Here is a 25,355-nt window from a genome sequence, read left to right as displayed (position 1 = left end):
GTTCCTAGACTTGAGCTTGTGTCTCTCCTTCCTTCCTAGACTCTCAGGTTGCAATAAGCCTTAGCCCAGTGGTGTGCTGGAGACAGCTCCTACCAACCCATTAGGACCAGTCATTACATTTTAAGGAATGTTGTGAGGTGGTTGTTAAGTGGCATTAATAGTTATATAAACTCAGCATTAAATAGATTATATGAAAAAGCAAAGGTAATAAATACTCAAAACTGATCACTTTGTAATTCTTTTGCTAAATATTCCTGTGATCCATGCTCTTGAGGCTGTTGGCAGCTTTTGTATCTCTGTGGTAGAAACAGATCTGATATTCATGTAATGGGCACTACTGGGCATCTCTTCCACGTCTGGTTCGATGACATCACCTTGCAACTTGAAATCAGCCGCGACCACAATGGAAGTATTTACACCATGGAAATTGACAAACATGAGAAATCAGGTCTTTAAAAATAATAATAACATGTGAAACATTTACCAGCCTACCACTTCCCCAGCCCCAGGCAGCAGCAGCCTTCTTCAGCCTCCTTCCATAAACAGAGGCACCCACAACAGCCCTTCTTCCAGCAGGGAGCCAGGCTTTATTTTCCCCCTTTTCCCCTGAAAATGCTTTCAGTCTCTGTGATCTTCTAAGAGCTGAACTCCTGGTGACATTTTACTCCCACTCATGACTTTGCCTCTCTGTTTTGTGTCTGGCCGGTAGAGCTATTTGTTTTGTTTTTGAGCCTACCTGTGTCCTTGGGTTTTCTGGTTTACGTTTCATCCATTACAGCTGTTTGGAGCAGAGGGGGTTCATCAAATGCCAAACATGCTCTGCTATCTTAATTAGAATGCCATAAACATTATTTTTACTTATTTATTTATTTTGAGATGGAGTCTTGCTCTTGTTGCCCAGGCTGGAGTGCGGTGGCGTGATCTAGGCTCACTGCAACCTCTGCCTCCCGAATTCAAGCAATTCTCCTGCCTCAGCCTCCCGAGTAGCTGGGATTACAGATGCCAGCCACCAGGCCCTCCTAATTTTTTTGTATTAATATATACTTGTTTATGTGTTTATTTTTCAGACAGAGTCTCGTTCTGTTGCTTAGACTAGAGTGCAGTGGCATGATCTTGGCTCACTGCAACCTCCACCTCCCGAATTCAAGTGATTCTCCTGTCTCAGCCTCCCAGGTGGCTGGGACTACAGGCACCTGCCATCACGCCCATCTTATTTTTGTATTTTTTCGTATGAGGCTTCACCATATTGGCCAGGCTGGTCTCGAACTCTTGACCTTGTGATCCACCCATCTTGGCCTCCCAGAGTGCTGTGATTACAGGCTTGAGCCACCACGCCTGGCCATTTTTAAAAATATTTTTAGTAGAGACAGGGTTTCACCATGTTGGCCAGGCTGGTCTCGAACTCCTGACCTCAAGTGATACACCCATCTTGGCCTCCCAAAGTGCTGGGATTACAGGCATGAGCCACCATCCCTGGCCATAAACGTTATTTTTAAAAGACATAGCTTCTGTCATCTGGATATTTCTATAGGCCTCAGGATGTTTTCTTCAGTCTCCTTTGTCTTTTCTCAAAGTCATTCACTTCATCTTCCTTCTCTCATTTTCTTCCCTAGTACTTCTTTGTACTAGTTATGACAAAAGTGTTAATAATATATTTTAAGTATGAAGTATCTTTTCAGAGATTCTGTATGTCACATACACTTTCTATTTGTTGATTATATACGGAATAATAGTATACATTTAATATGATAATTCTACATGATGGTATAATAATATACTTAATATATTACTGTTCACAGAATAAAATGCTGGAGACCCCAGGTTACCTAATGGAAGTCCTCGGTCCCCTAATGTCTTTTTCCCTTCCCTGCAGGTGTCAAAGTCGTGTTCTCCGGCCACTACCACAGGAATGCCGGGGGCACCTACCAGAACCTCGACATGGTGGTGTCATCTGCCATCGGATGCCAGCTTGGCAGAGACCCCCATGGGCTCCGAGTCGTGGTGGTCACTGCCGAGAAAATTGTTCACCGATACTACAGTCTAGATGAGCTGAGTGAGAAAGGAATAGAAGGCGATCTCATGGATTTGATCAAGAAAAAATGACAGTCCTTCCTGTTCCCGTTCACTTTTCACTTGCACTATTTTTTTTTTTTAATTTTGCCAGAAACAGCAGCTGCACACAACCCCTTGCTGAAATATAAAAATAGCCCAGGCAGGTTTGTGAATTTATGTCCTTTTGCATAAATCAGAGAGCTGGGGCCCTGTCCTGAATTTTACTCAAAATAGAACTGCGATTCCTTTAAAATGGAGCGAGAGATCCTGGAAATCAGTTTTTAAAATATTAGGCTATCTCTGCATGGCTGTTTGAATAAATTCTCCTAATGCTGTTTCTCAACTCCACTTTTGAATTGTATTGTTTTCTGGTTAGCATATGAACAAAGTCTGCCTATCAACCTCAATTCCAATCTGATATCCAAGTATGATCTTTGATAATTCCTTAAACAAACTACACCTGATTGTATTAAATTGTAGTCATGATTCCCAAAATGCGAGGCAAAACAAAGTTCATCTCCTTTCCTTCCCAGCAGAATGAACAGCTATCTCCCTTGTTGCAAGAGCCATGCAGACTTATTTTGACAAGGAGCCAAATAGCCACCATTTACTGTTAAATTCTGAGACTTCTGTTATTGCTGATGATAGAAACAGAATACAGTTGATACAGCTCGGGGCCTAAATTTGCCTTCCCGGGTGCCTAGAAAAGTCACCTTTGCACATAAATTGGCCATTTATGAAAATCTCTTCCAAGAGACTGAAACCGAAGCTCTAAAATGCCACTTCTCCAGCCGCTGGGCAGCACATTTTGAGTTTGTTCACATCCACATTCTGGCTGTGTAGTCACTCCGCAGATGGGTGGTCTCTGGGGATCAGAATGCCCCGCCACTCATGAGACTCTTCATTGTGTCCACTTCGACAGAAAAAGTGGGAATGTATGCGGAGCTCTCAAAAGAAACAAAGCAGAAATTCTGGTGGGGCCAAAACGGTGCCTTAAGCCACATCCTCTGAATTGGCCCTAACTTGAATTAAATGCACTAGTGCAAAATCCCTTGACAAAAACGCGTAGGTTATTTCCAATCAGCATTGTTCTGATGTAACCTGTTTCACTGCATCTTCTCGGCAGCTCCTGACCACTGCTCAGTTTTGTCTTCTACAGCCATTGTTCTGGTGGACAGGTAACCTAGGTACTCCAAATCCTGGCAGGAAAAATGCACAGCATTAGGAAGCAACACTCAGTAATCCTAAAATGACTTCCAAAGCTGGTTACACGTGAACTGCAAAGTCTATTAAATTAAAAGACTTTCTGGTTACAAAGTTTTAGTCAACATAGCAAAACCATGGGAAATTAAGTGGAAAGAATTAAATATGTAAATTCATAAGGAACAAAAGACGAGAAGTTAATTATACGATAGGTTGGTGACACCATAGTTCGTTGTTATGTGCCACAAGAAAATTAAAATTTTTAAAAACTAAAGTGCTCTTCTTTTAGTGTTTTGCTGCAATCTTGTTTTGTATTTATTTCTTTACAACAGGTGTAGGTATAAGAGGTCAAGAAAAGGAGTTCGGTAAAGGGCATAGCTAATAACAACCACACATTGGGCTGGGCGCAGTGGCTCACGCCTGTAATCCCAGCGCTTTGGGAGGCTGAGACGGGCGGATCACCTGAGATCAGGAGTTTGAGACCAGTCTGGACAACATGGTGAAACTCCATCTCTACTGAAAATACAAAAATTAGCCAGGCATGCTGGTGCACACCTGTAAGCCCACCTACTCAGAAGGCTGAGGCAGGAGATCACTGGAACCCAGGAGGCAGAGGTTGCGGTGAGCCAAGATCATGCCACCGCACTCCAGCCTGGGCGACAGAGCAAGACTCTGTCTCAAAAAAGAAAAAAAAAAAAACACACACACACACACATTGAGACTTGAGATGTGGTGACGCTTGGATCATAAACAGAGGGCTTCGATTCCAGGATGGGGGTTCCTCCAGGGAGAAATGAAAAGGAGCTCTCATTGTGGTCTTACACATGCAAAATGCTCTGAAATGTGGCACATGGGTTTGCAGAAGGATAATGGAGATAATTGAAAGATGAAAATGAAACTTACCAAATCTCCTTCCCCCAAAACTTAAAAGAACTGATTTAAAAGTACCCCAAGAATATGCAAAGAAAAGGAAATCACATCAACAGATGATTGGATAAAGAACATGTGGTATGTATACACAATGGAATACTATTCAGCCATTAAAAAGAATGAAACCATGTCCTTTGCAGCAACCTGGGTGGAACTGGAGGCCGTTATCATAAGTGAAATAACTTAGAAGTGGAAAGTCAAATAGCTCATGTTCTCACTCATAAATGGGAGCTAAATAAAGTGTACCCATGAACAAAGAGTGTGGAATAGACATTGGAGACTCAGAAGGGTGGGAGGAGGGTAAGGGATGAGAAATTATCCAATGGGTACAATGTACACCTTTCTGGTGTTGGTTGCAGGGGAAGCCCAGACTTCACCACTTCGCAATATATCCGTGTAACAAAACTGCACTTGTACACCTTATATTTATACAAATTTAATTTTTTAAAAAGGAAGAGAGAATCATATTAAATTTTCACCACTTTTTTAGTAAGTAAACAGCGGTATTTCCCAGTGGCAGGAGGTTCAGAAAGATGTAAGGAAATGTTTTTGTAGATAAGCATCTGTCATTCTGATAGGTCATGACTAGTGTGTTCACTTGCAGTTCCTTTGCCTTTAAAAAAAAGAGAATGATGTTAAAAAATAAGTGCCTTATACTGTGAAAAATGATAAAAGGACTTCCTGATTCGAAGTGCTGTGGTTTTGAATGCTTGTTATGTGTTTTAAGTGCTTTGGCTCAGAAAGGTGGGGGTCGCGTGGCCAAGGTCTCCCAACTCATCTTGGTGGAGAAGGAATGGATGTAGATGGCCCAAGGCTTGAGTCCATGCTCCGTAACACTGTCCTGTCTTGGAAAATGTTTCTCAGCGGCGAAAGGTTGCACCAGCTCAGCCAGTGGCAACACACTGAGTACGGTAATCAGCACCTTGGACAGCGTTAGCTCGAGGCACCGGGAATTTCCTCCCAGCTCTGCAAAGCCTAAACCATACCCTGATTGCACCAGGTTCAGCGGGCAGAAGCTTGTCCAAAGGGCAGATGGTTCCAGGGGGAGGATTTTTACTGGGGGATTTAGAAACTGAGCTGAACCATCATGAGTGACGGGACACAGCCCTGTCTGCAGCAGTAACTGTCCGCAGCTCTAGCTGCTCCATGTCTGGAGTTACCACCCCAGTGTGTAGGAAACCACCAGCTGTCTCAAGGCAAGGAATGTCATCTAATGCTCCCCTTTCCGATTAATCACTTTAATTGGAGGAAAAAACAAAAACACAAGGGCATGTTACAGGGGGAAGATTTTTTGAAGTGATCTCAAATTGGATTGCAAAGGCTCAAGTGACTTTGGGAGTGGGGCTGGGAAGATGATCATTTACTTATTACAATAAATAATTTTATCTCACATATTCAGTCATGTTTCTCCTAAGACCGGGAAGAATGGGGAAAAAATCTAGTAAGCATTATGGGACTCGCAACAGAACATTTTATCCTATTTTGTGATTTTCAGTATTAAGAGACTGTTGGTCACTTGCAGAGTTACAAGGCAAGCACTGGTTTAAACTTGAATAAGACGAGGACCATTGACCTTATATACCTGTAAACAACACTGCGGTGTATATAACTGTAGAAACAGTATATACATAGTAGTCTGGTATTATAGTCTGTATTCCAATGCAGAATCTTTTGAGAAAAGGTTGCCAAAACATCATTTGCATTTACTTGAACTCTTTTTTTTTCAGACAGGGTCTTGCTCTATCACCCAGGCTGCAGCCTTGAACGCTTGGGTTCAGCCAACCCTTCCACCTCAGCCTCCCAAATTAGGTGGGACTATAGGCTCGTGTCACCACATCTAATTTTTTGTTTTTGTATTTGTAGAGATGGAGGTCTTGCTCTGTTACCCAGGCTTGTCTTGAACTCCTGGTCCCAAGCAGTCCTTCCACCTTGGCCTCCCAAAGTTTTGGGATTACAGGCGTTGGCCACTACACCCAGCCTTACTTGAACTCTTAATACTCTTTCCTCAAGTAGTGCCTAAAACGGTTTTGTGCAGTCACAAAAGTAGGTAGCAATATTATATTGAGCTGGGGAAAAAGAATATTTAAGAGTAAATTGCCAAGGCAAGTTCTATTAAAAGCTTTCTGTAATAGACATCAGGAATTTTTTATTCAGGTAACCTCAACAGTTTTGATTGCACATGTAACAGATAGTACTTGTAATACCGATTTTTATAACTTCATAAAATACTCCCAAGCCATGGGGGAGCTCTTATGTATTTTTTAGTGAGTATACACACACACACATATAGTAAAAGTGGAGGATTCTTTTCTCGGAATAATGATTTCTAGCATTTATCTAGAAAAGATTCTGCTGACTAAATTTTCTTTTTCCTCTGGTGGATTTTTAAACATCAGTGCATGCACATGAATACAGATTGGATTTTTCCTTTAGGTTTTATCTGTGTAAATGAAGTCGATTAAATGTGAATAATCATGTTACCCTTCATTATTCTGGCAATTATGTTTGAGAAGTAGATTTCTTCACTAAAGGGGCTTCACAGCACACTTAGAATGAGTGAGCCACTGTGCCTTTCTAGAAATGCTTCTTGTCATCATTTTGAGATCCACTCAAACGCTCACCCCTGAAAGTGGCCTTCCTCCTTGAAATTGTTTGGCTGTGTGTCCCCACCCAAATCTCCTCTCGAATTGTAATCCCCATAATCCCCCTGTGTCAAGGGACGGACCTGGTGGGAGGTAATTGGATCATGGAGGCAGTTTCTCCCATGCTATTCTTGTGATAGTGAGTTCTCACGAAACTGATGGTTTCATGTTTGACAGTTCCTCCTTCACACTCTTTCTCTCCTGTTGCTGGGTAAGACATGCCTGCCTCCCCTTCCACCAGGATTGTAAGTTTCCCGAGGCCTCCCCAGCCATGCAGAACTGTGAGTCTATTAAATCTCTTTTCTTTATAAATTACCCAGTCTCAGGCAGTTCTTCATAGCGGTGTAAAAGTGGGCTAATACACTAATACACTGTTCCACCCTATCTAAGGATCTAAGGTTACACTGCTTGTCCCAGCATTGCTTTCTCATTCCCTTGCTTTTTTTTTTTTTTTTTTTTTTTTTTTTTTTCGTAGTGCATCACTGAGAAATGTCCTTGCTTAATTATCTCGAAGTGTAAACCACCACACACACCCACCAGAATGCAAGCTCCAGACAGCAGGGACCATGTCTGTCCCATTTGCCGCTCTATCCCCAGCATCTGGAACTATGCCTAAGGGCATAGAGTTGCTGCTCAAAGAATACTCGGCAGTGTATGGTGAGTAAAGCTATATAGCTATGGCGATCACATAGTAATCTATACTGATTATCACTATGAACACCCAATTGATAGAGGAGGAAGAAAGGGAAGGAGGTGATATTCCTAAGCCTGGTAGTAGTCCTTGTGGGATTGTCCTCAAAGTGAAGTATTGTCAGCAGCTCCACCAATAACTAGCAGCATCATTGTCATCTTTAGTTCAGTACTCTCAGTGAAGAAATAGGAGGTGATAACAAAAATATTCTCCACTTGTAGTAATTCTAAGCTTAGTTCACTGAACAAATACTGTACAGTAACCAAAGCAGGTGAGCCAGACAAGGGAGTGACCCTAGACTGAAGGTTCTATGTGAATATAAAAGAGATGGCTTGAAATACAGGCATGAAACTCAGGAAACACTGAAAACTGCATCATGGGAGCGCAGTCCAGGGACATGGTGGGAATGAATAAGATTCCTGGGAAAATCTAGCAGCACTGCAAGATACCTAAGGACAGAACCTTAAAATAGATGATTAGGCAAAAGATGGAAGTTGCAGAAGGAGTAAAGGGGAATCTGAAAACTCCAGGCTTGTGCACCCTGAACAAAAAAGGAATTGGCTCCACCTGGAGTTCAGTGGTTTAAGCCCCTACAGTCCAAACTTCCTAGAGTGAAGACATGCAAGGAACTCAAAACCTTGGTGAGTCTCCCCTCCACATTGGTCTGAGGGCAAACCACAATTGCAAAGCAGCACACCAGAGGTCAATAAAGTTCTTCTCAAAATTCACTTTTTTGGTTTTGACATGGGGTCTCTCTCTGTTGCCCAGGGTGGGGTGCAGTGGCACAATCTCAGCACATGACAGTCTCCACTTCCCAGGTTCAAGCAATCCTCCTGCGTCAGCCTCCCAAGTAGCTGGGACCAAAGGCATGCACCCCCACACCCAGCTAATTTTTGTATTTTTGGTAGATGGAGTTTCGCCATGTTGCTCAGGCTGCCCTCAAACTGCTGGGCTCAAGAGACTCACCTGCCTCGACTTCCCAAAGTGCTAGTGTTAACAGGCATGAACCACCAGGCCTGGCCTAAAATTCACTGTGTATTAGACCAGAGATACCAGAGGAAGAAGCCCAGGTCACTGGGGAGGGAGGAGTCCTAGCAGGGAGACAGCCAGGGATGGGAAGCATCTGATTTGTATATCGGCTTCACACAAATCTCTTGCTTACCCCCAAAGCATGCATGAGCGGCTTCACACAAATCTCTTGCTTACCCCCAAAGCATGCATGAGCAGGACAGGCAGGGCAACACAAGCTTAAAGAACTGAACCAAGATTTGAATCACTGCCCAGAGGAAGCAACAGAAAGCTTACTGTTGGAGTCTGGTCAAGTTAATTGCCTGCAAGAGCCTGAACATTCTTCAGAAGAATATAACTGAATCCCAGTTCTTCACAATATAATATTCACCTTGCCCAGGATACAACCCAAAATTGCTTGACATAGAACAAAACAACAAAAGCAACAACAGAAAAAAGAAAATACATTACTCTCAAAGGAAAAGACAGTCCATCCTAAGATGCCCCAGATGTTGGAATTATCACTCCAGGAGAATAGAGCAGCTACTATAACAAAGCTTTATAAAGTAAAGGAAAATATACCTAATATGAATGAAAAGAAAGGATATCTCCTAGAACACAGAAAAAATCAAATGAAAATTTCAGAACTGAAAAATATCTAAAATTTTAAAACTTACTGGATGGGCTTAATAGCAGAATGGAGGAGAGAGAAAAGAGTCAGGAAACATGAAGACAGATCAATAGAAAGTATTCATTCTAAAATACAAAGACAAAAAGGATTTTATTAAGCAAAGCTTCAGGACCCTATATCAAAAGTCTAAAGTACAGGTGACGAGTACCAGAAAGGAAAGAAAGAATGGGCCACAAAAAAATATTTGGAAAAGTGATAGCCAACAACGTCTCATATTTGGTGAAATTAAAAAAAATTAAATTCTGCATGCTCAACAAACACAGAAAACATGAGTCACGAAGCAAAATATTACTAAATTGGACTTTATAAAGATTTTGCTTTTCAGTGATATTGGAAAATGGGAGGCAAGCCTGGAAGAATAAATTGCAGCACATTTATCAGATAAAGGGCTTGTATCCAAAAGTATGTAAAGAACTGCAGCCTGGGCAACATAGCCATATCTCCAACTCCTGACCTCAAGTGATCTGCCTGCCTTGGCTTCCCAAAGTGTTGGGATTATAGGCGAGAGCCACCGTGCCCAGCCGAACCCTTCTTTTTAGAGACCAGAATGGAGGGAAGGGAAAGGGTGATGAGGCTAGGGCAGTGGGTAGAGACGTGGGATAATGTATTCAATCCATTGTTTGATAGGCACATGTCCATTTCCTGCTAATTCCTCTCTCAGAGGCACTCTGTGCTGTGTTTCACTGTGAAGCAGGTGAGGCTTTTTGGATTTATGCACAGTTAGCCTTGGTCATGTCAGGAAAGAGCCACCATCCATATAGAATGGGTGACATCTGCCTTTCACGGCATCCCTGCCTCTGAGCAGACCATATGGATGTGTTCTAGGCACTGAAGGAGAGTAGATCCAGGATGTAACCTATTACCATGATATGTGAAAGTCTTTCCTTGGTCTTCCAAGCTGTCCTTTCAAGCTTCCACAAAAACAGCTAATGATTTCATCTCATAATATTTTTGAAATACTCTCTGGATTTGCTCTCTTAAAAAGCTACCACGGAGGCCAGGTGCAGTGGCTCAAGTCTGTAATCCCAGCACTTTGGGAGGCCGAGGCGGGCGGATCACTTGAGGTTGGGAGTTTGAGACCAGCCTGGCCAACAGGATGAAACCCCGTCTCTACCAAAAATAGAAAAATCAGCCAGGCATGGTGGCACACACCTGTAGTCCCAGCGACTCGGGAGGCAGGAGAATCACTTGAACCCGGGAGGCGGAGGTTGCAGTGAGCCGAGATCAAGCCACAGCACTCCAACCTGGGAAAGAGAGTGAGTGAGACTCCATCTCAAATAATAAAATAAAATAATAAGTAATTAATAAAAAGCTACCAAGGCAGGTTTTTGGCTCAGTGGTGCAGTAACTCACGCCTGTAATCCCAGCACTTTGGGATTCTGAGATGGGAGGATTGCTTGAGTCCAGGAGTTCAAGACAAGTCTAGGCAACATAGTGAGACCACCCCTCCCATCTCTACAAATATAAAGCATTAGCTGGGCATGGTGACACCTATCTGTAGTCCCAGCTACTTAGGATTCTGAGATGGGAGGATCACTTGAGCCCAGGAGGTCGAGGCTGCAGTGAGCTGTGATCATACGACTGCACTCCAGCCTGGGTAACAAAGCAAGACCCTGTCTCTGAAAAAAAAAAGAAAAAAGAAAAAAAAAAAAAGGCTACCAAAATGCAATATCACACCCTTAAACCACATATTTTGGTGTGAAAAGCTATTAAAATGATACGGTATTGTATCTACCCTATAGGTCCGGGTTTTCCTGTTCTCTTACGTTGTCGTGGGATGAGATCCAACATGGTACCCTGAGGGCAGGAACAGTGTCTTCATAGCCACTGTGTCCTCATTGCCTGGCCTGGGACCTGGCCCTCCTTGTAAATGTGTGTTGCCTCCTTGTTGCTTCCTCTGTGCTGTGTTTCATTGTGAAGCAGATGAGGCTTTCTGGATTTAAGGCTTCCCTGCTCAGCAACCCAACACTGCGAACCTTCCCTCCAATTGTTCATCCATTCCAAAGACTTGTGGAGGAGGTACCGCGCCCTGTGCCTGGCGCTGGTAAACAGAGAGCAGCCTTTGTCTCCTATGAGACAACTTAAACACTGAGGTTTCCTGTGTCCCGGGCAGCCTTCTCTGCTCTCTGACGTTCCTGGGAAACCTGACGAGCACCAATCACAGTCATTACTGTGTATGTGATGACGGTTCCCACACAGAATGATTTTAAGACAAGATGAACTTCCGCTGACTGGACAGCATGACGGTGTCCCCAAAACAACTCACACACACCATTTCCAAACTTTAATTCATCTCTGTTCCCAAAGCACCTTCTCTTTCTTTTCTTTTCTTTTCTTTTCTTTTCTTTTCTTTCTTTCAAGGCAGGATTTCCCTCTGTACCCCAGGGGGGAGTTCAGTGGCACGATCTCAGCTTACTGCAACCTCCGCCTCCCAGGCTCAAGCGATCCTCCTGCCTCAGCCTCCACAGGTAGCTGGGACCACAGGCACCAGCCACCATGCCTGGTTAATTTCTGTATCTTTTAGTAGAGACGGGGTTTCCCTATGTTTCCCAGGCTGGTCTCGAATTCCCGAGCTCAAGCGATCCACCCATCTCAGCCTCCCAAAATGCTGGGATTATAGGTGTGAGCCACCGCGCCTGTCTTTATGTCCCTGTCTTGACAAATAGCTACAGCCCCTACCCACATGCCTTAAACCAGAAACTCAGGTTCTGCCTCTATCCTGTGCCCCAGTGTCTCACAACTCTCAGTTGCTAAGGCCTCGGGACTCACCTTGGAGGAGCCGCCTCCCCAGGGCCTGTTTTCCTTAGGCCTTTTCCTGGTGATGTTCCTTAGAACAACTCCTGGCCCCCCACTCTGCCCAAACTTCTTTCAGGGCCCAGCTCCCGTCTCACCCACTCCTGGACTCCCCCAGCCGTACCTGAGCACCTCCCCTGGCACCACCAGATGGGCAGCACAGTGCGGACGTTTTCAATCCACGCGTCCAAGAGCTGCTCTTGCAGTGAGCAGGCAGGGCGCAGAGCGCCACCTCCAGGGCAGCGTGCGTCTCCTCAATTCCAAGATGCATCTGTTTTTCACATTTTACTGTTTCTGAAATCAAAACCCAGGCTCGCCATCGGTGGCCTCCTTAACATGGAGAAAATGCTAGAAAGACAGATACATTTAAAAATGGGCCAGGCGTGGTGGCTCACACCTGTAATCCCAGCACTTTGGGAGAGCGAGGCAGGCGGATCACTTGAGGTCAGGAGTTTGAGACCAGACTGGCGAACAAAGTGAAGCCCCATCTCTACTAAAAATAGAAAACTTAGCCACGCATGGTGGCGCATGCCTGTAGTCCCAGCTTCTCAGGAGGCTGAGGCAGAAGAATCGCTTGAAACCAGGAGGCAGAAGTTGCAGTGAGCCCAGATCATGCCATTGCACTCCAGTCTGGGCAACAAAGAGACACTCTGTCTCAAAAAAAAAAGAAAAAAAAAGAAGGAAGGAAGGAAAAAAGAGAAAGAGAGAGAAGGAAAGAAAAAGAAAAGAAAGAAAATGGAAGGAAGAAAGGAAGGAGAAAAGGGAGGGAGAAGGGCTAAAGGGATGGAGTTAGCCCACCTGGGTTCCAGTGCTGGCTCTCCTGCTTACTCAATGACTCTGCGGCCTTGGGCAGGTAGTGTCCTGTTTCTGGGGCTCAGTTTCTTCATCTAGAAAGTGGGGACAATATAGTACCTTTCCCTTCAGGTTGACATGAGCCTACTTGACACCTTAGCACTGATACGTGAACAAATCCTGGCGGAATATAACCAAATGCTTCTGCAATATCCATTGTGTCTGTGCAGAGGATTTGCATAATAGATAATCACAGCATTGATCATCTTCAAACATCACATGTTTGTTTCTCCAGCCTCATCCCGCAGCACAGAGCCCAGCCGTGCATCCACGAGGGGCCCATGGTCCCCCTTCTCATGTGCTAAGCCTCCCAGACTGGGTTCTTAAAACTAGATTTGGGCTGGCTGGGGTGGCTCATGCCTGTAATTTCAGCACTTTAGGAGGCAGAGGCTGGTGGATATCACCTGAGGTCAGGAGTTCGAGACTAACCTGGCCAACATGGTGAACCCCATCTCTATTAAAAATACAAAAATTAGTCAAGCATGGTGGCACATGCCTGTAATCCCAGATACTCAGTAGGCTGAGGCAGGAGAATCTCTTAAACCCAGGAGGCAGAGGTTGCAGTGAGCCAAGATTGCACCACTGCACTCCAGCCTAGGCAACAGAGTGAGTGAGGCTGTCTCAAAAAAAAAAAACAAAACAAAACACTACATTTGATAGCAGAGTAGCAAACTTTTTATAATGCAGCCTCAAAAGAACAAAATTAACTTTCCCTCTTGTCTGTAAAGGAGCAGACAACTGAGACATCAGCTACGTGGCCTGAGACTATTGTGATTACTTCCCATGTATGAACTCGCTGAGTGCTAAAAACAACCCTACTACCAAGGTAAGTATTTTTATTATTCCCATTTTTCAGATGAGAAAACTGAGACCTAAGACATTGAGAACCTGCTCAAGGTCACGTAGTGTGTGAGTGTCAGAGTTGGGATTCACACCCGAGCATTGTGGTCCCAGCACCCATGACCTCTCCACTCTAACAAGCCTCTAGCCTTCTGTGGCAGGGGGAGTTGGAATGACATATGTACTCCCTTACCCAAAAGGGATAAAGTGTGTTGACAAATAGGACCCCAGGCTTTCTTCTCTTAGACCCAGAAGCAGGTCTGCTTCTCTTGGAATCAAACACTGGAATGTAAATTATTTTCAGCCGGGCACAGTGGCTCACACCTGTAATCCCAGCACTTTGGGAAGTCAAGGTGGGCAGATCACTGGAGGTCTGGAGTTCGAGACCAGCCTGGCCAACATGGTGAAACCTCATCTCCACTAAAAATACAAAAAACTAGCCAGGCATGGTGGTGTGCGCCTGTAATCCCAGCTACTCGGGAGGCTGAGGCAGGAGAATTGCTTGAACCCCAGAGGCAGATGTTGCAGTAAGCTGAGATTGCGCCATTGCACTCCAGCCTGGGCAACAGAGTGAGACTCCGTCTCCCCCTCAAAAAAAAAAGAAAGTAAATTATTTTCATCCTCAAATTATGTCTCCACTGACAAATGGAACCAAGTTTATTTATTTCATTATTCACTTTAGTTAAGTATTTTTTTTTTCTCTCTCTCTCCAAGGAATTCCAGCAATAAAGTCACACATTACCCGAAAGATCTCCAGCAGAGGGATTTCTGGGCCAACGTTACTCACCTCCGGAGCGTCCGCAGCTCCTAGCTTGGGTGAAAGGAAAGTTTCATTAGCTTTATTTACTTCTTCCGATATAATTGGTCAGGAGAGTATAAATGCTGATGTCATGTCTAATTAGCGGTGGCCTCTGCCCTTCTGGTCACAGCACCGCGTCTGGCTTGTTTGTGTGGGTGGAGCAGTTTCACGGGGAGCATCTTTATGAACTAGCTCTCCCATGGAGCTGCTCTAATTATCATTGAAGAAAACAAGCTTTTTGATGTTCTGTAGACAGTTCAGCAACATCTCCCCAACAGGGCTGATCATTTTAACCCCTTTCCAGTACGTGACGGGCTTTTTCCACAGGTGATCACATCAGATCCTGGGGAACTAGAAACTGGGAACTCATCTCTGCTCGTCTCCGTCCTGGACGCCTTGCCGATCTTGGCGCCAGTGGAATCTGTCAAGGGCTCTAAAGCTAATGGTTTGTATTGGCATGGATTTGCCAGGCGTCCGAAATTCAGATTAAACAACCAATGCAACCATCGTGCCCCTGGGTACCATTTATTGTCATGAAATCAAACCCAGCGTAAAGGAAAACAGTTCAATAACTAAAAGATTAGTGTGGATACAGATATTCATTGATACTAATAAATTTTACAATATGTTTTGTTTAAAAGCAAAAAGGAGTGGGGGAATAATTTGAGTTCCCCTGTGGCAGGATTCCATTGAGTTATTGAGAGGTAAAGATTTTTCACAAAGTTAACTACAGACTGAAAATGTCAATTTGACAGCAACACTTTCTTCTTGGTTCACATCATTCAGTTCCAGAAAATCAGTAAGATAAAAGCCATGCACCACTGAGGGAGAGAGGAGGTGACCTCCAGGTTCTCTTTCTTTCTCTCACACAGACACTCCTCAACCCCAATGATCTCTGCTTTTCCATCCAAACACAGGACCAATCACCGGACTCCAGTTTGCTTCCAGGATTTTATATGGCACCCTGAGGACAGCTCATTCCACCATGTCCCTAACCCATATCATCCCTCTTCTGTATGCAGACTGTAGCTTAATCCCTCAATCCAGTCTTACATTTTTTGTGTTTTTTTTGACAGTCTCGTTCTGTCGCCTAGACTGGAGTGCAGTGCAGTGGTGCAGTCTCAGCTCACTGCAATCTCTGCCTCCCAAGCTCAAGTGATCCTTGTGCCTCAGCCTCCCAAGTAGCTGAAACGACAGGTGTGTGCCACCACACCCAGCTAATTTTTCTTTTCTTTTCTTTTCTTTTTTTTTTGTATTTTTAGTAGAGACGGGGTTTCACCATGTTGGTCAGGCTGGTCTCGAACTCCTGGCCTGAAGTGATTCACCCACCTCTGCCCTCCAGAGTGCTGGGGATTACAGGCGTGCGTCACCGTGCCGGGCCCAGTCTTGTGTTCTTGTGCACCCACACAGAACACTTCCTTTCCCCCTTTCTGCCTCTCCTTCTCTCAATTTTCCTCTGAAGCCCCCAGAGCTCTAGTTTCTGTGAAACAAATCCCCCTGTATTCTCAGCCTCTCCTCTGAGTCCTGAGCCCCTCTCACTCCTCGTTTTACTTTGTCTGCGACTCCCTCTGAGTAGAAGCTGTTCCCTCCTCCATGTGCCACTTTCCTCGATGCCCATAAACCAGCTGGGGGCCTCCCAGTTCCCCAGCATGCCCTCCACTGCCTTTCACTCATTTCCTTTATGCGTTTTAGAGACAGGGTCTTGTTCTGTGGCCCAGGCTGGAGTGCTGTGCTCTGATCATAGCTCACCACAGCCTTGACTTACGGGCTCAAGTGATCCTCCCGCCCAGTCTCCCAAGTAGTTGTGATTACAGGTGTACACCACCACACCTGGCTAATTAAAAAAAAAAAAAAAAAAAAAAAAAAAAACGTAGAGATGGGGTAGGGAGCTATGTTTCCCAGGCTGGTGTTGAACTCTTGGGCTCAAGCAATCCTCTCGCCTCAGCCTCCCAAAGTGCTGGGATTTCAGGTGTGAGCCACTGTGCCCAGGCTTTACACTCATTTCTACATTCATTCAGCAAATTATCGGGTACCTACTCTGTGCCAGGGATATATCTAATGGCTAATTCTCATGGAAATCATCCACCGATTTCCTGGCGAAGACTCATCCCTGTTTTATAGAAGACTCTCGGACTTGATTAATAGTCTTTCTGATCACCCAAATGTAACCTCCCTCCAAGGTGACTTAGTGTCTATGGGAACCACCCACCTGTGATGGACACCTGTGCAGCACCCATTATGCTTTGTTTTTTCTTTTTTCTTTTTTCTTTTTTTGAGAGGCAGTCTCGCTCTGTCACCCAGGCTGGAGTGCAGTGGTGCAACCTTAGCTCACCACAACCTCTGCCTCTCAGATTGAAGTGGTTCTCCTGCCTCAGCCTCCCGAGTAGCTGGGATTACAGGTATGTGCCACCACACCCAGCTAATTTTTGTATTTTTAGTAGAGACAGGCTCATATTGGTCAGGCTGCTCTCGAATCCACGATCTCAGGTGATCCCCCTTGGCTCTTGGTTGGCTGCAATTCCTTACTGGCCAGAGGTCTTTGTTTCTTACCACGCGTCTCTCCATAGGCTGCCTTGAATGTCCTCGTGACCCCATGACATGGGGGTGGGCTTCCCCCAAAGTTAGTGATCCAGGGGAGAGAGAATCTTCAAGATGGAAGTCATCGTGTTTTAAAATCTCATCTTGAGAGTGACATACCATCACCTCTGCCATATGCAGTTGGTCACAGAAACCAAGCCTGGTACAATGTGGGAAGGGATCACACCTTACAGGGTGTAACAGCAGGAGGTGGAGAACATTGGGTGCCGTCTTGGAGGCTGGTTCCACAGTGGGGGAGAAAGACAGTAATCAAACATCACACTAATGCACGTGTCATTGCAAACTGAGCTATGTGCTCTCAAAATACAGCCCATGGTCCTGTGAGAGCGAATAACAAGGGGTCCAACTTAGACATAGGTGGAAACCAGAGATGAAACTTTGACATTGCCTCTAAGGGATGAGTCAATAAGAGACGAAGAAAGGAAAAAGGGCATCTTAGGCCATTGGTTCACAACCTTGATTGCTCATTGGAGTCATCTGAGGAGATTTTAAAAATACTGTTGGCCGAGCATGGTGGCTGACACCTGTAATCCCAGCACTTTGAGAGGCTGAGGTAGGTGAATCACCTGAGATCAGGAGTTTAAGACCAGCCTGGCCAAGATGGTGACACCCCGTCTCTACTAAAAATACAACTAGTCGGGTGTGGTGGTGGACGCCTGTAATCCCAGCTACTCGGGAGGCTGAGGCAGGAGACTCACTCGAACTCAGGAGGTGGGGGTTGCGGTGAGCCGAGATCACGCCATTGCACTCTAGCCTGGGCAACAAGAGCGAAACTCTGTCTCAAAAAAGCAAAAAAATACTGTTGTCCAGACTGCCCCTCCAAAGACTCTGATCTAAATGGTCTGGGGTAACGCCTGGGCATTAGGATTTTTTCAAGCTCCCAAGGCAATTCCAATGTGCAACCATGTTAGAGAACAATTGTTCTAGGATAGGGAACCACCTACACAAATGTCTGTTACCAGAGGGAGACTAACATGCTTGAGGAATTGAGGGCCAGGAGGGCTGGAGGGTGGAGAGTGCAGAAGAGGGATATAGAGTGGGGACAAGAGGTGGGCAGATGCTGGACCTGATGATGCACCTCAGAGGACGTGCTAGGGAGGCTGGGCTTGGAGGTACAAGGAGGGTAGAGGAGTGACATGATCCAATGGACATTTCCAAAAGATGCCTCTGGCTCAGGTTCATGAACAGATTGGAGGGGAGCCCAAGGGTGAGGGTACCAGATCTGGAGTGACAGAACCTTGGTTCCAATGGTGACAGGAGATGAGGACTTGGACTAAGACAGTGACAGCAGGTGACAGCAATATGGTGGGCAGAGTCAAGAGTTCTATGTTGGCTGGGTGCAGTGGCTCATGCCTGTAATCCCACCACTTTGGGAGGCTGAGGTGGGCAGATTACAAGGTCAGGAGTTCGAGACCAGCCTGGCCAACATGGTGAAACCCCATCTCTACTAAAAACACAAAAATTATCTGGGAGTGGTGGTGGGCACCTGTAGTCCCCAGCTACTGGGGAGGCTAAGGCAGAAGAATTAGTTGAATCCGGGAGGCAGAGGTTGCAGTGAGCTAAGATCACGCCACTGCACTCCAGCCTGGGGGACAGAGCGAGACTCTGTCTCAAAAAAAAAAATCCAATGTTACCAATTCTTATGATCCAATCAAAGCTTTTGATTTGACAAATGGGAAACTGAGGTCACAGAGATGACAGGGCTCATTCAAGATAATTCCATAATAGGATAAAGCGAAAGGAAAGAGAAACCAACTTGGCCCTAACAACCTGTGGTTTAAATGATAAACAAGACCAGAGGAGAAGAGAAAAGGAAATGAGGATGAGAGCAGCAGGCGAAGATGAAAGAAGACACATCTAACACACACACATACACACATGCTCACATGCTCACAAATGAGAAGACCAAAAGGTCACTGGCAAGTTGAAAAATGGATGGTGTAATTATAAAGCTGTCTGAAATGCCAGCCAGGGTCAGCCCTGTGACCCGTCCTTCCGTGCCTGGCAGGGACACTGGGGGAGGGCTGGGGAAAGCTGCCAACGTGCTTGACATTCAGCTTCTGTGGCGGGGGGTGGAGGAGTGTTCCATGCCATGCCTTGCCTCTGTTCTCCATGGCAGAATCTGTGACTTTCTCTCCAAGACAGCCCAAGCCTGTTGATAGCCTGTCCCAACTCTGTGGTCACATGGAGAAAGGTTATTTCCAGCACCCCACTTTTAGCCGCACATTAAACAGATGGGGTCCTTCCTTTTCTGTTGGTGATGATCCCCTGCCTCTAAAGAGGTGACTTTTTAGTGTCTTTCTTGAGAAAAGGAAATGGTGACTCACATCTCACCAGCCTGAAATAATTAGTTTCAGGCAAATGCATGTAGATATGGGTAAATACTTTAAAGTGAAGCCTTCTAATCAATAGTCTCTATGTTTATCAGGAAATGAGCAGATGGTGTGAGGTTTTCTAAAAAACACAGAGACCAGAAACAAATAATTCCATGACATCCTGGGTTAGACAGATCATTAATTGGGTACTAAATTCTACTGAAGGTTTAGGGAAGAATATATCATTCTGAAATGTTAGAGCTAGAAGAACCCTCTAAGAAAATGTAGTCTAGGGATGGCCAATAAATGGCACTCTCAGCATCACGTTCCCCCTCATACCCACACCAGACATTAATAATTCATCACAGTACTACTGACCTCTGAGTCCTCCTAAAGACAGTATTCCAGGCATGCATTATCAATCATGGTTATCACCCAAGATCTGCATTATCTTTATATAGTAAAATAAAATTTTAAAACTCAGTGCCTCAGTTACACTAGCCACCTTTCCAGTACTCAGTAGCCACATGTGGCTACTGGACAGCGCAGAATAGAACACTTCAATCATTGCAGAAAGTCCACCTGGACACCCCTAGAACCATATTTCCCAAATGGCAGTCATTTTTAATTTATATTTTTAATATATCATCTTCACACTTTTTGCCACATTGACTTGTTTTATTTATTTATTTATTTATTTATTTATTTATTTATTTATTTATTATGAGACAGAGTATCGCTGTGTTGCCAGGCTGGAGTGCAGTTATGCAATCTCAGCTCACTACAACCTCCACCTCCCAGGTTCAAGCGATTCTCCTGCCTCAGCCTCTCAAGTAGCTGGGATTACAGGCACATGCCACCACACCCAGCCAATTTTTGTATTTTTAGTAGAGACAGGGTTTCACTGTGTTGGCCAGGATGATCTCTATCTCCTAACTTCATGATCTGCCTGCCTTGGCGTCCCGAACTGCTGGATTACAGGCATGAGCCACTGCGCCCGGCCACACATTGACTCTTTTTTACAAAAAAATTATCTAATAAGGAAATGTTTAAAATTATCAATGGAAATGGAAAGCCAGTTTACTTTTTTTTTTTTTTTTTTGAGACCAAGTCTCACTTGTTTTATTTATTTATTTATTTATTTTGAGACAGAGTCTCACTCTGTTGCCAGGCTGGAGTGTAGTGATACAATCTTGGCTCACTACAACCTCTACCTCCTGGGTTCAAGTAATTCTCATGCCTCAGTTTCCTAAGAAGCTAGGATTACAGGTGTGTGCCACCACACCTGGCTAATTTTTGTATTTTTAGTAGAGATGGAGTGTCATCATGTTGCCCAGGCTAGTCTCGAACTCCTGACCTCAAGTGATCCACCCACCTGGGCCTCCCAAAGTGCTGGGATTACAGGCGTGAGCCACCACACCCAGCTAAGCCTTTCTTATTGATTTAAAAGTACCATGAGTTGCACACTCTCATGATTAGCATGGATTGGAACAACCGTGAGAGGAAGAGGAGTTTGCTGAAGGTCACTAAACAGGAATGGTGAGAGGAAGGGGGATGGCACATACACACACACACACACACACACACACACACACACACACACAAGCACACATGCTTGCAGAGGCATTGTAAACAGTGGTTATCAGGTGGGTTCAGGTCTAGGTTTCTCCAAGTTAGAAAATGTCTCTGAGCCTCAGTTGCTCCATCTGTAAATGGGGAAAGGGTGAAACAATCTTGAAGGATCCCCGAAAGTCAGATTTCTCAACCTCAGCAATGTCAACACTTTGGGCTAGATCATTCCTTGCTGTGGGGGCTGTCCCATGCACTGTAGGATGTTAGCAGCATCCTTGGCCTCTATTCACTGGATGCCAGTAGCACTACCCCTCCCCTGGCTGTAACAACCAAAAATGCTTCCAAACATCGCCCAGTGTCCACTGGGGGGCAAATTCACCCTTGGTGGAGAACCACTGCTGAAAGGATTAGAGATGATGTATGTAAAATAGCTCACAGTGCCTTCTACGTAGTAAGTGTTCAATTAATCGTCGCCATTGTTGCTGTTATTTGTATTCATATTTGCATTGGAGCGGGGTCTATCGTCCCCACTTTACAGGTTAGGAAACAAAGCCAGAGCCAGGCTTTGAGTAGAGTTTTGGGTGTTTCCAGCATCCACCTTCCCGCCACACTTCAGGCAGCCCTGCCTAAGCTCGCATAATCTGGACTCCACTATACACCCCACATCAGCTCCGAAGGACCCAGATGGTCAGAACAGAGGTTTTTTGCATTCAAACTGGTTTTCTGCACTTCCAACCAGCCAGTGCATCAGACCAGGCTGATGCAGAGAGGCTCCCTGCAGCTCTCAAGAAATTTCTCAACAATGCCAGTGTTTGTCCTCCATCTTGAAGCTGAAGATAATGCCAAGAAAAGCACAGCTTCTGACCCACAGGAGATGACGTACTGAAGTCGTTTGGAAAATGCTTTAATGCCTTCAACTGCAATGAACTTATCTGACCTCTCAGTGCCTGTGAACAACATCCCTCTTTCGATGAGCTCATTGGGGGCCAGGATGGTGACTTCCACAGTCAGGGCAGGGCACCGGGGCTGCACTGTGAGGCTGCCTCTTCTCTGTTGATGTTGACTTCCAGAGCTCTATTTGCTCATCCCACAAAATCCACATTGCAACACCCGGTCATTTTCCCCCTCCACGCGCATCCCTTTTCACTTGGTTTTGGACCTATTGCTCTACACCGATGTTTTTGCCACAAGAAGCTCTTTGAGCAAAACAGCGTTAGTCTCTAAGTCGGGATGAGAAACACCATTCACTCCCTGCAGTCTTAGCAATTCACAGTGCACAATAGTTCACTAAAGGCCCTCAGATGTTCCACAGTAAGGTAATTCATCTGACTGTGTTTTTTTGTTTTGTTTTGTCTTGTCTTTTGGTTTTTGTTTTTGAGATGGGGTCTCATTCTGTTGCCCAGGCTAGAGTGCAGTGGCGTGATCACAGCTCACTGAAGCCTCAACATCCTGGGCTCAAGGATCCTCCTGCCTCAGCCTCCTAAGTAGCTGGGACTATAGGTGTGCGCTGCAACCCGCCTGGCTATTTTTTCATATTTCTTGTAGAGATGGGGTTTCACCATGTTGCCCAGGCTGGTCTCAAACTCCTGGGCTCAAGCAGTCCTCCCGTCTCAGTCTTCTAAAGGGCTGGGATTACAAGCATAAGCCACCACTCCCAGCCCCCATCTAACTGTTTTAAAAACAACTTTTCCTAAGTTGATTTCATCACAAACTCTTTTACACCGTGGTAGCAAAGACTGGCTAGCAGTTCACTCAGTCCACTTCCTTATTCCAGATACCCAGATAGACAGTCTGCCTTGCAGTTCCATCCAGCTACACGATGGAGTTCTAGCAAATGGGACAGGAGATGAAGTGACAGGCACCTCTTCCAGGCCTACCTCATACACACACCCCATACAATGCTTCACTCCCTTTCCCTGTCTGCCAGCGGAGTAGAGTGGACCCATGGGGATGAGGAAGTCAGAGCCACAGATGGAAAGACCGTGAACCCTTGAAGCACTGTGTGGAAGGCTGCCTGTCACACACTTGCATGGAACTGTAATGTGTGCCATTGGTATGGTGGGATGTTTTATTACTGCAGCTGCCATTACTCATCCTGACTACTTGTGATGAACTGTTGGTTTCCCCCACCCAACTCATATATTAAAGCCCTAACCCCAATGTGGTTATGTTTGGAGATGGCGCCTCTAAGAAAGTAATTAAGGTTAATTGAGATCAAAAGGGTGGGGCCCTGATGTGACAGGATTTGTGTCCTTATAAGAAGAGACACCAGGTTGGGCTTGGTGGCTCACACCTGAAATCCAAGCACTTTGGGAGGCTGAGGTGGGCAGATGAAGAGGTCAGGAGTTTGAGACCAGCCTGGCCGACGTGGGGAAACCTCGTCTCTACTAAAAATACAAAAATTAGCCAGGCATGGTAGCAGGCGCCTGTAATCCCAAGCTACTGAGGAGGCTGAGGCAGGATAATTGCTTGAATCCAGGAGGCGGAGGCAGCAGTGAGCTGAGATCATGCCACTGCACTCCAGCCTGGGCAACAGAGTGGGACTTCATATCAAAGGAAAAAAAAAAAAAAGTGACACCAGGTTGGGCTTGGTGCCTCACACCTGAAATCCAAGCACTTTGGGAGGCCAAGGAAGGATGATCATTTGAGGCCAAAAGTTCTAGACCAGCCTAGGCAGCATAGCAAGGCCTCATCTCTAGCAAACAAAACAAAACAAAACAAAAAGTTAGTTAACTGGACATGGTGACATGCACCTGTAGTCCTAGCTACTCCGGAGCTTGAGGCAAGAGGATCATGTGAGCCCAGGAGGTTGAGGCTGCTATGAACTATGGTTGTATCACAATCTTGGGGCAACAGATCGCACCAATCTGCTGCTCCAGCCTGGGCAACAGAGCAATACCCTGTGTCTAAAAAGATTTTTAAAAAGCAGAGACACCAGAGTGTTTGCTCGCTCTCTTTCTCTGCATGTGCACCAAGGAAAGACCAGGAGAGGACATAGAAAGAAAGCAGCCATCTGCAAGCCAGGAAGAGATTAAGTGCCAGAAACTGAATTGGCCAGGACCTTGATCTTGGACTTCCAGCCTCCAGAACTGCAAGAAAAAAAAGTCTTTTGCATAAGCCACTTAGTCTACGATATCGTGTCATGGCAGTCAGAGCAACGAATGCACTACTACAACATGCGACACCAAAAAAAAACAGTGTGGTCAGTGTTTTTCAGCTCACACTTTAAGAATCTGTGCCTTACACAGTTTCCATCAAATTGAACATTCAGTGGTATTTGCATAGGCCCCGTAGGTAAATGTTCACAGAGCCCCACACAGTGTCCAAAATGTAGCTGCACTATAGCTCCCTCGAGTAATGTACTATTTAAATGGGAATATTATTCAGCCTTTAAAAAGGACTTCCTACCATCTGTGGAATGGTACCTGGAGGACATTATGCCAAGTGAAATGAGCCAGACACAGAAACGAAAACACTGCGTGATCTCACGTATATGTGGAATTTTAGAAAGATAAATACATAGAAACAGAGAGTAAAACAGTGGTAGCCAGGGGTGGGAAAGTGGGGAGATGGTGGTCAAATAATGTAAAGCTGGAGTTATATGGGATGAATAGGTGTATATTCGTATGGTAATTTTTTTTTTTTTTTTTTTTGAGATGCAGTTTCACTCTTGTTGCCCAGGCAGAAGTGCAATGGCACAATCTCGGCTCACTGCAACCTCCACCTCCCCGGTTCAAGCGATTCTCCTGCCTCAGCCTCCCGAGTTGCTGGGATTACAGGCATGCACCACCACACCCAGCCAATTTTGTGTTTTTTTAGTAGAGACGGGGTTTCACCATGTTGGTCAGGCTGGTCTTGAACTCCTGACCTCAGGTGATCCACCCTCCTGGGCCTCTGAAAGTGCTGGGATTACAGGTGTGAGCCACCACGTCCGGCCATTTTTTGCTTTTTTGAGATGAAGTCTCACTCTGTTGCCCAGGCTGAAGTGCCGCGGCATGATCTCGGCTCACTGCAGCTTCCACCTGCTGGATTCAAGCGATTCTTCTGCCTCAGCCTCCTGAGTAGCTGGGACTACAGGCACCCGTCACCACACCTGGATAATAATAATAATAGTTATCATTATTATTGTTATTTTTAGTAGAAATGAGGTTTCACCATGTTGGCCAGGCTGTTCTCGAACTCCTGATCTCAAGTGATCCACCCGCCTTGGCCTCCCAAAATGCTGGAATCGCAAGCATGAGCCACCACGCCTGGTCTGATACAGTATTATAATGATAGTCCTCATGTTGTATATTACACCTCAAACAAACAAACAAAAGAAATAGAAATTTATTTTCTCACAGTTCTGGAGGCCAGAAATGTGAACTCA

At 45.2% G+C, this 25,355-nt stretch overlaps 2 protein-coding genes and 1 long non-coding RNA gene across 12 annotated transcripts in view; 1 reads left to right on the top strand and 2 right to left on the bottom strand.

Annotated features, from left to right (window-relative positions):
• The window catches only part of CPPED1 (calcineurin like phosphoesterase domain containing 1), a 137,079-nt gene extending 133,550 nt beyond the window's left edge, over nt 1–3,529 (top strand). For all 5 annotated transcript variants that reach the window (XM_077987329.1, XM_015125639.3, XM_028841401.2 and 2 more), the window contains one exon: nt 1,874–3,529. In XM_077987329.1, the coding sequence (XP_077843455.1) occupies nt 1,874–2,103 (230 nt within the window). In that variant the 3' untranslated portion in view covers nt 2,104–3,529. The remainder of the gene's footprint in view (nt 1–1,873) is intronic.
• The window catches only part of SNX29 (sorting nexin 29), a 657,788-nt gene continuing 634,834 nt past the window's right edge, over nt 2,402–25,355 (bottom strand). For 3 of the 6 annotated variants that reach the window (XM_077987279.1, XM_077987283.1, XM_077987295.1), the window contains one exon: nt 2,402–3,251. In XM_077987279.1, coding sequence (XP_077843405.1) covers nt 3,236–3,251 — 16 coding nt within the window. In that variant the 3' untranslated portion in view covers nt 2,402–3,235. Of the gene's footprint in view, nt 3,252–24,618; nt 24,711–24,789; nt 25,080–25,355 lie in introns of those variants that run through there. The other 3 variants (XM_077987277.1, XM_077987280.1, XM_077987278.1) reach the window with 2 other exon arrangements.
• Nucleotides 6,679–9,638, bottom strand: LOC144338411 (uncharacterized). Its single transcript, XR_013412492.1, has 2 exons — nt 8,710–9,638; nt 6,679–8,669 (listed from the first exon to the last, which is right to left on the bottom strand). It is a non-coding gene; the product is annotated as an uncharacterized LOC144338411 (long non-coding RNA).

The sequence above is a fragment of the Macaca mulatta genome, chromosome 20 (assembly GCF_049350105.2).
Source record: "Macaca mulatta isolate MMU2019108-1 chromosome 20, T2T-MMU8v2.0, whole genome shotgun sequence".
NCBI classification, from domain to species: domain Eukaryota; kingdom Metazoa; phylum Chordata; class Mammalia; order Primates; family Cercopithecidae; genus Macaca; species Macaca mulatta.
The sequence above is the reverse complement of the archived record's forward strand: the minus strand, read 5'-3'. Positions and strand labels throughout refer to the sequence as shown.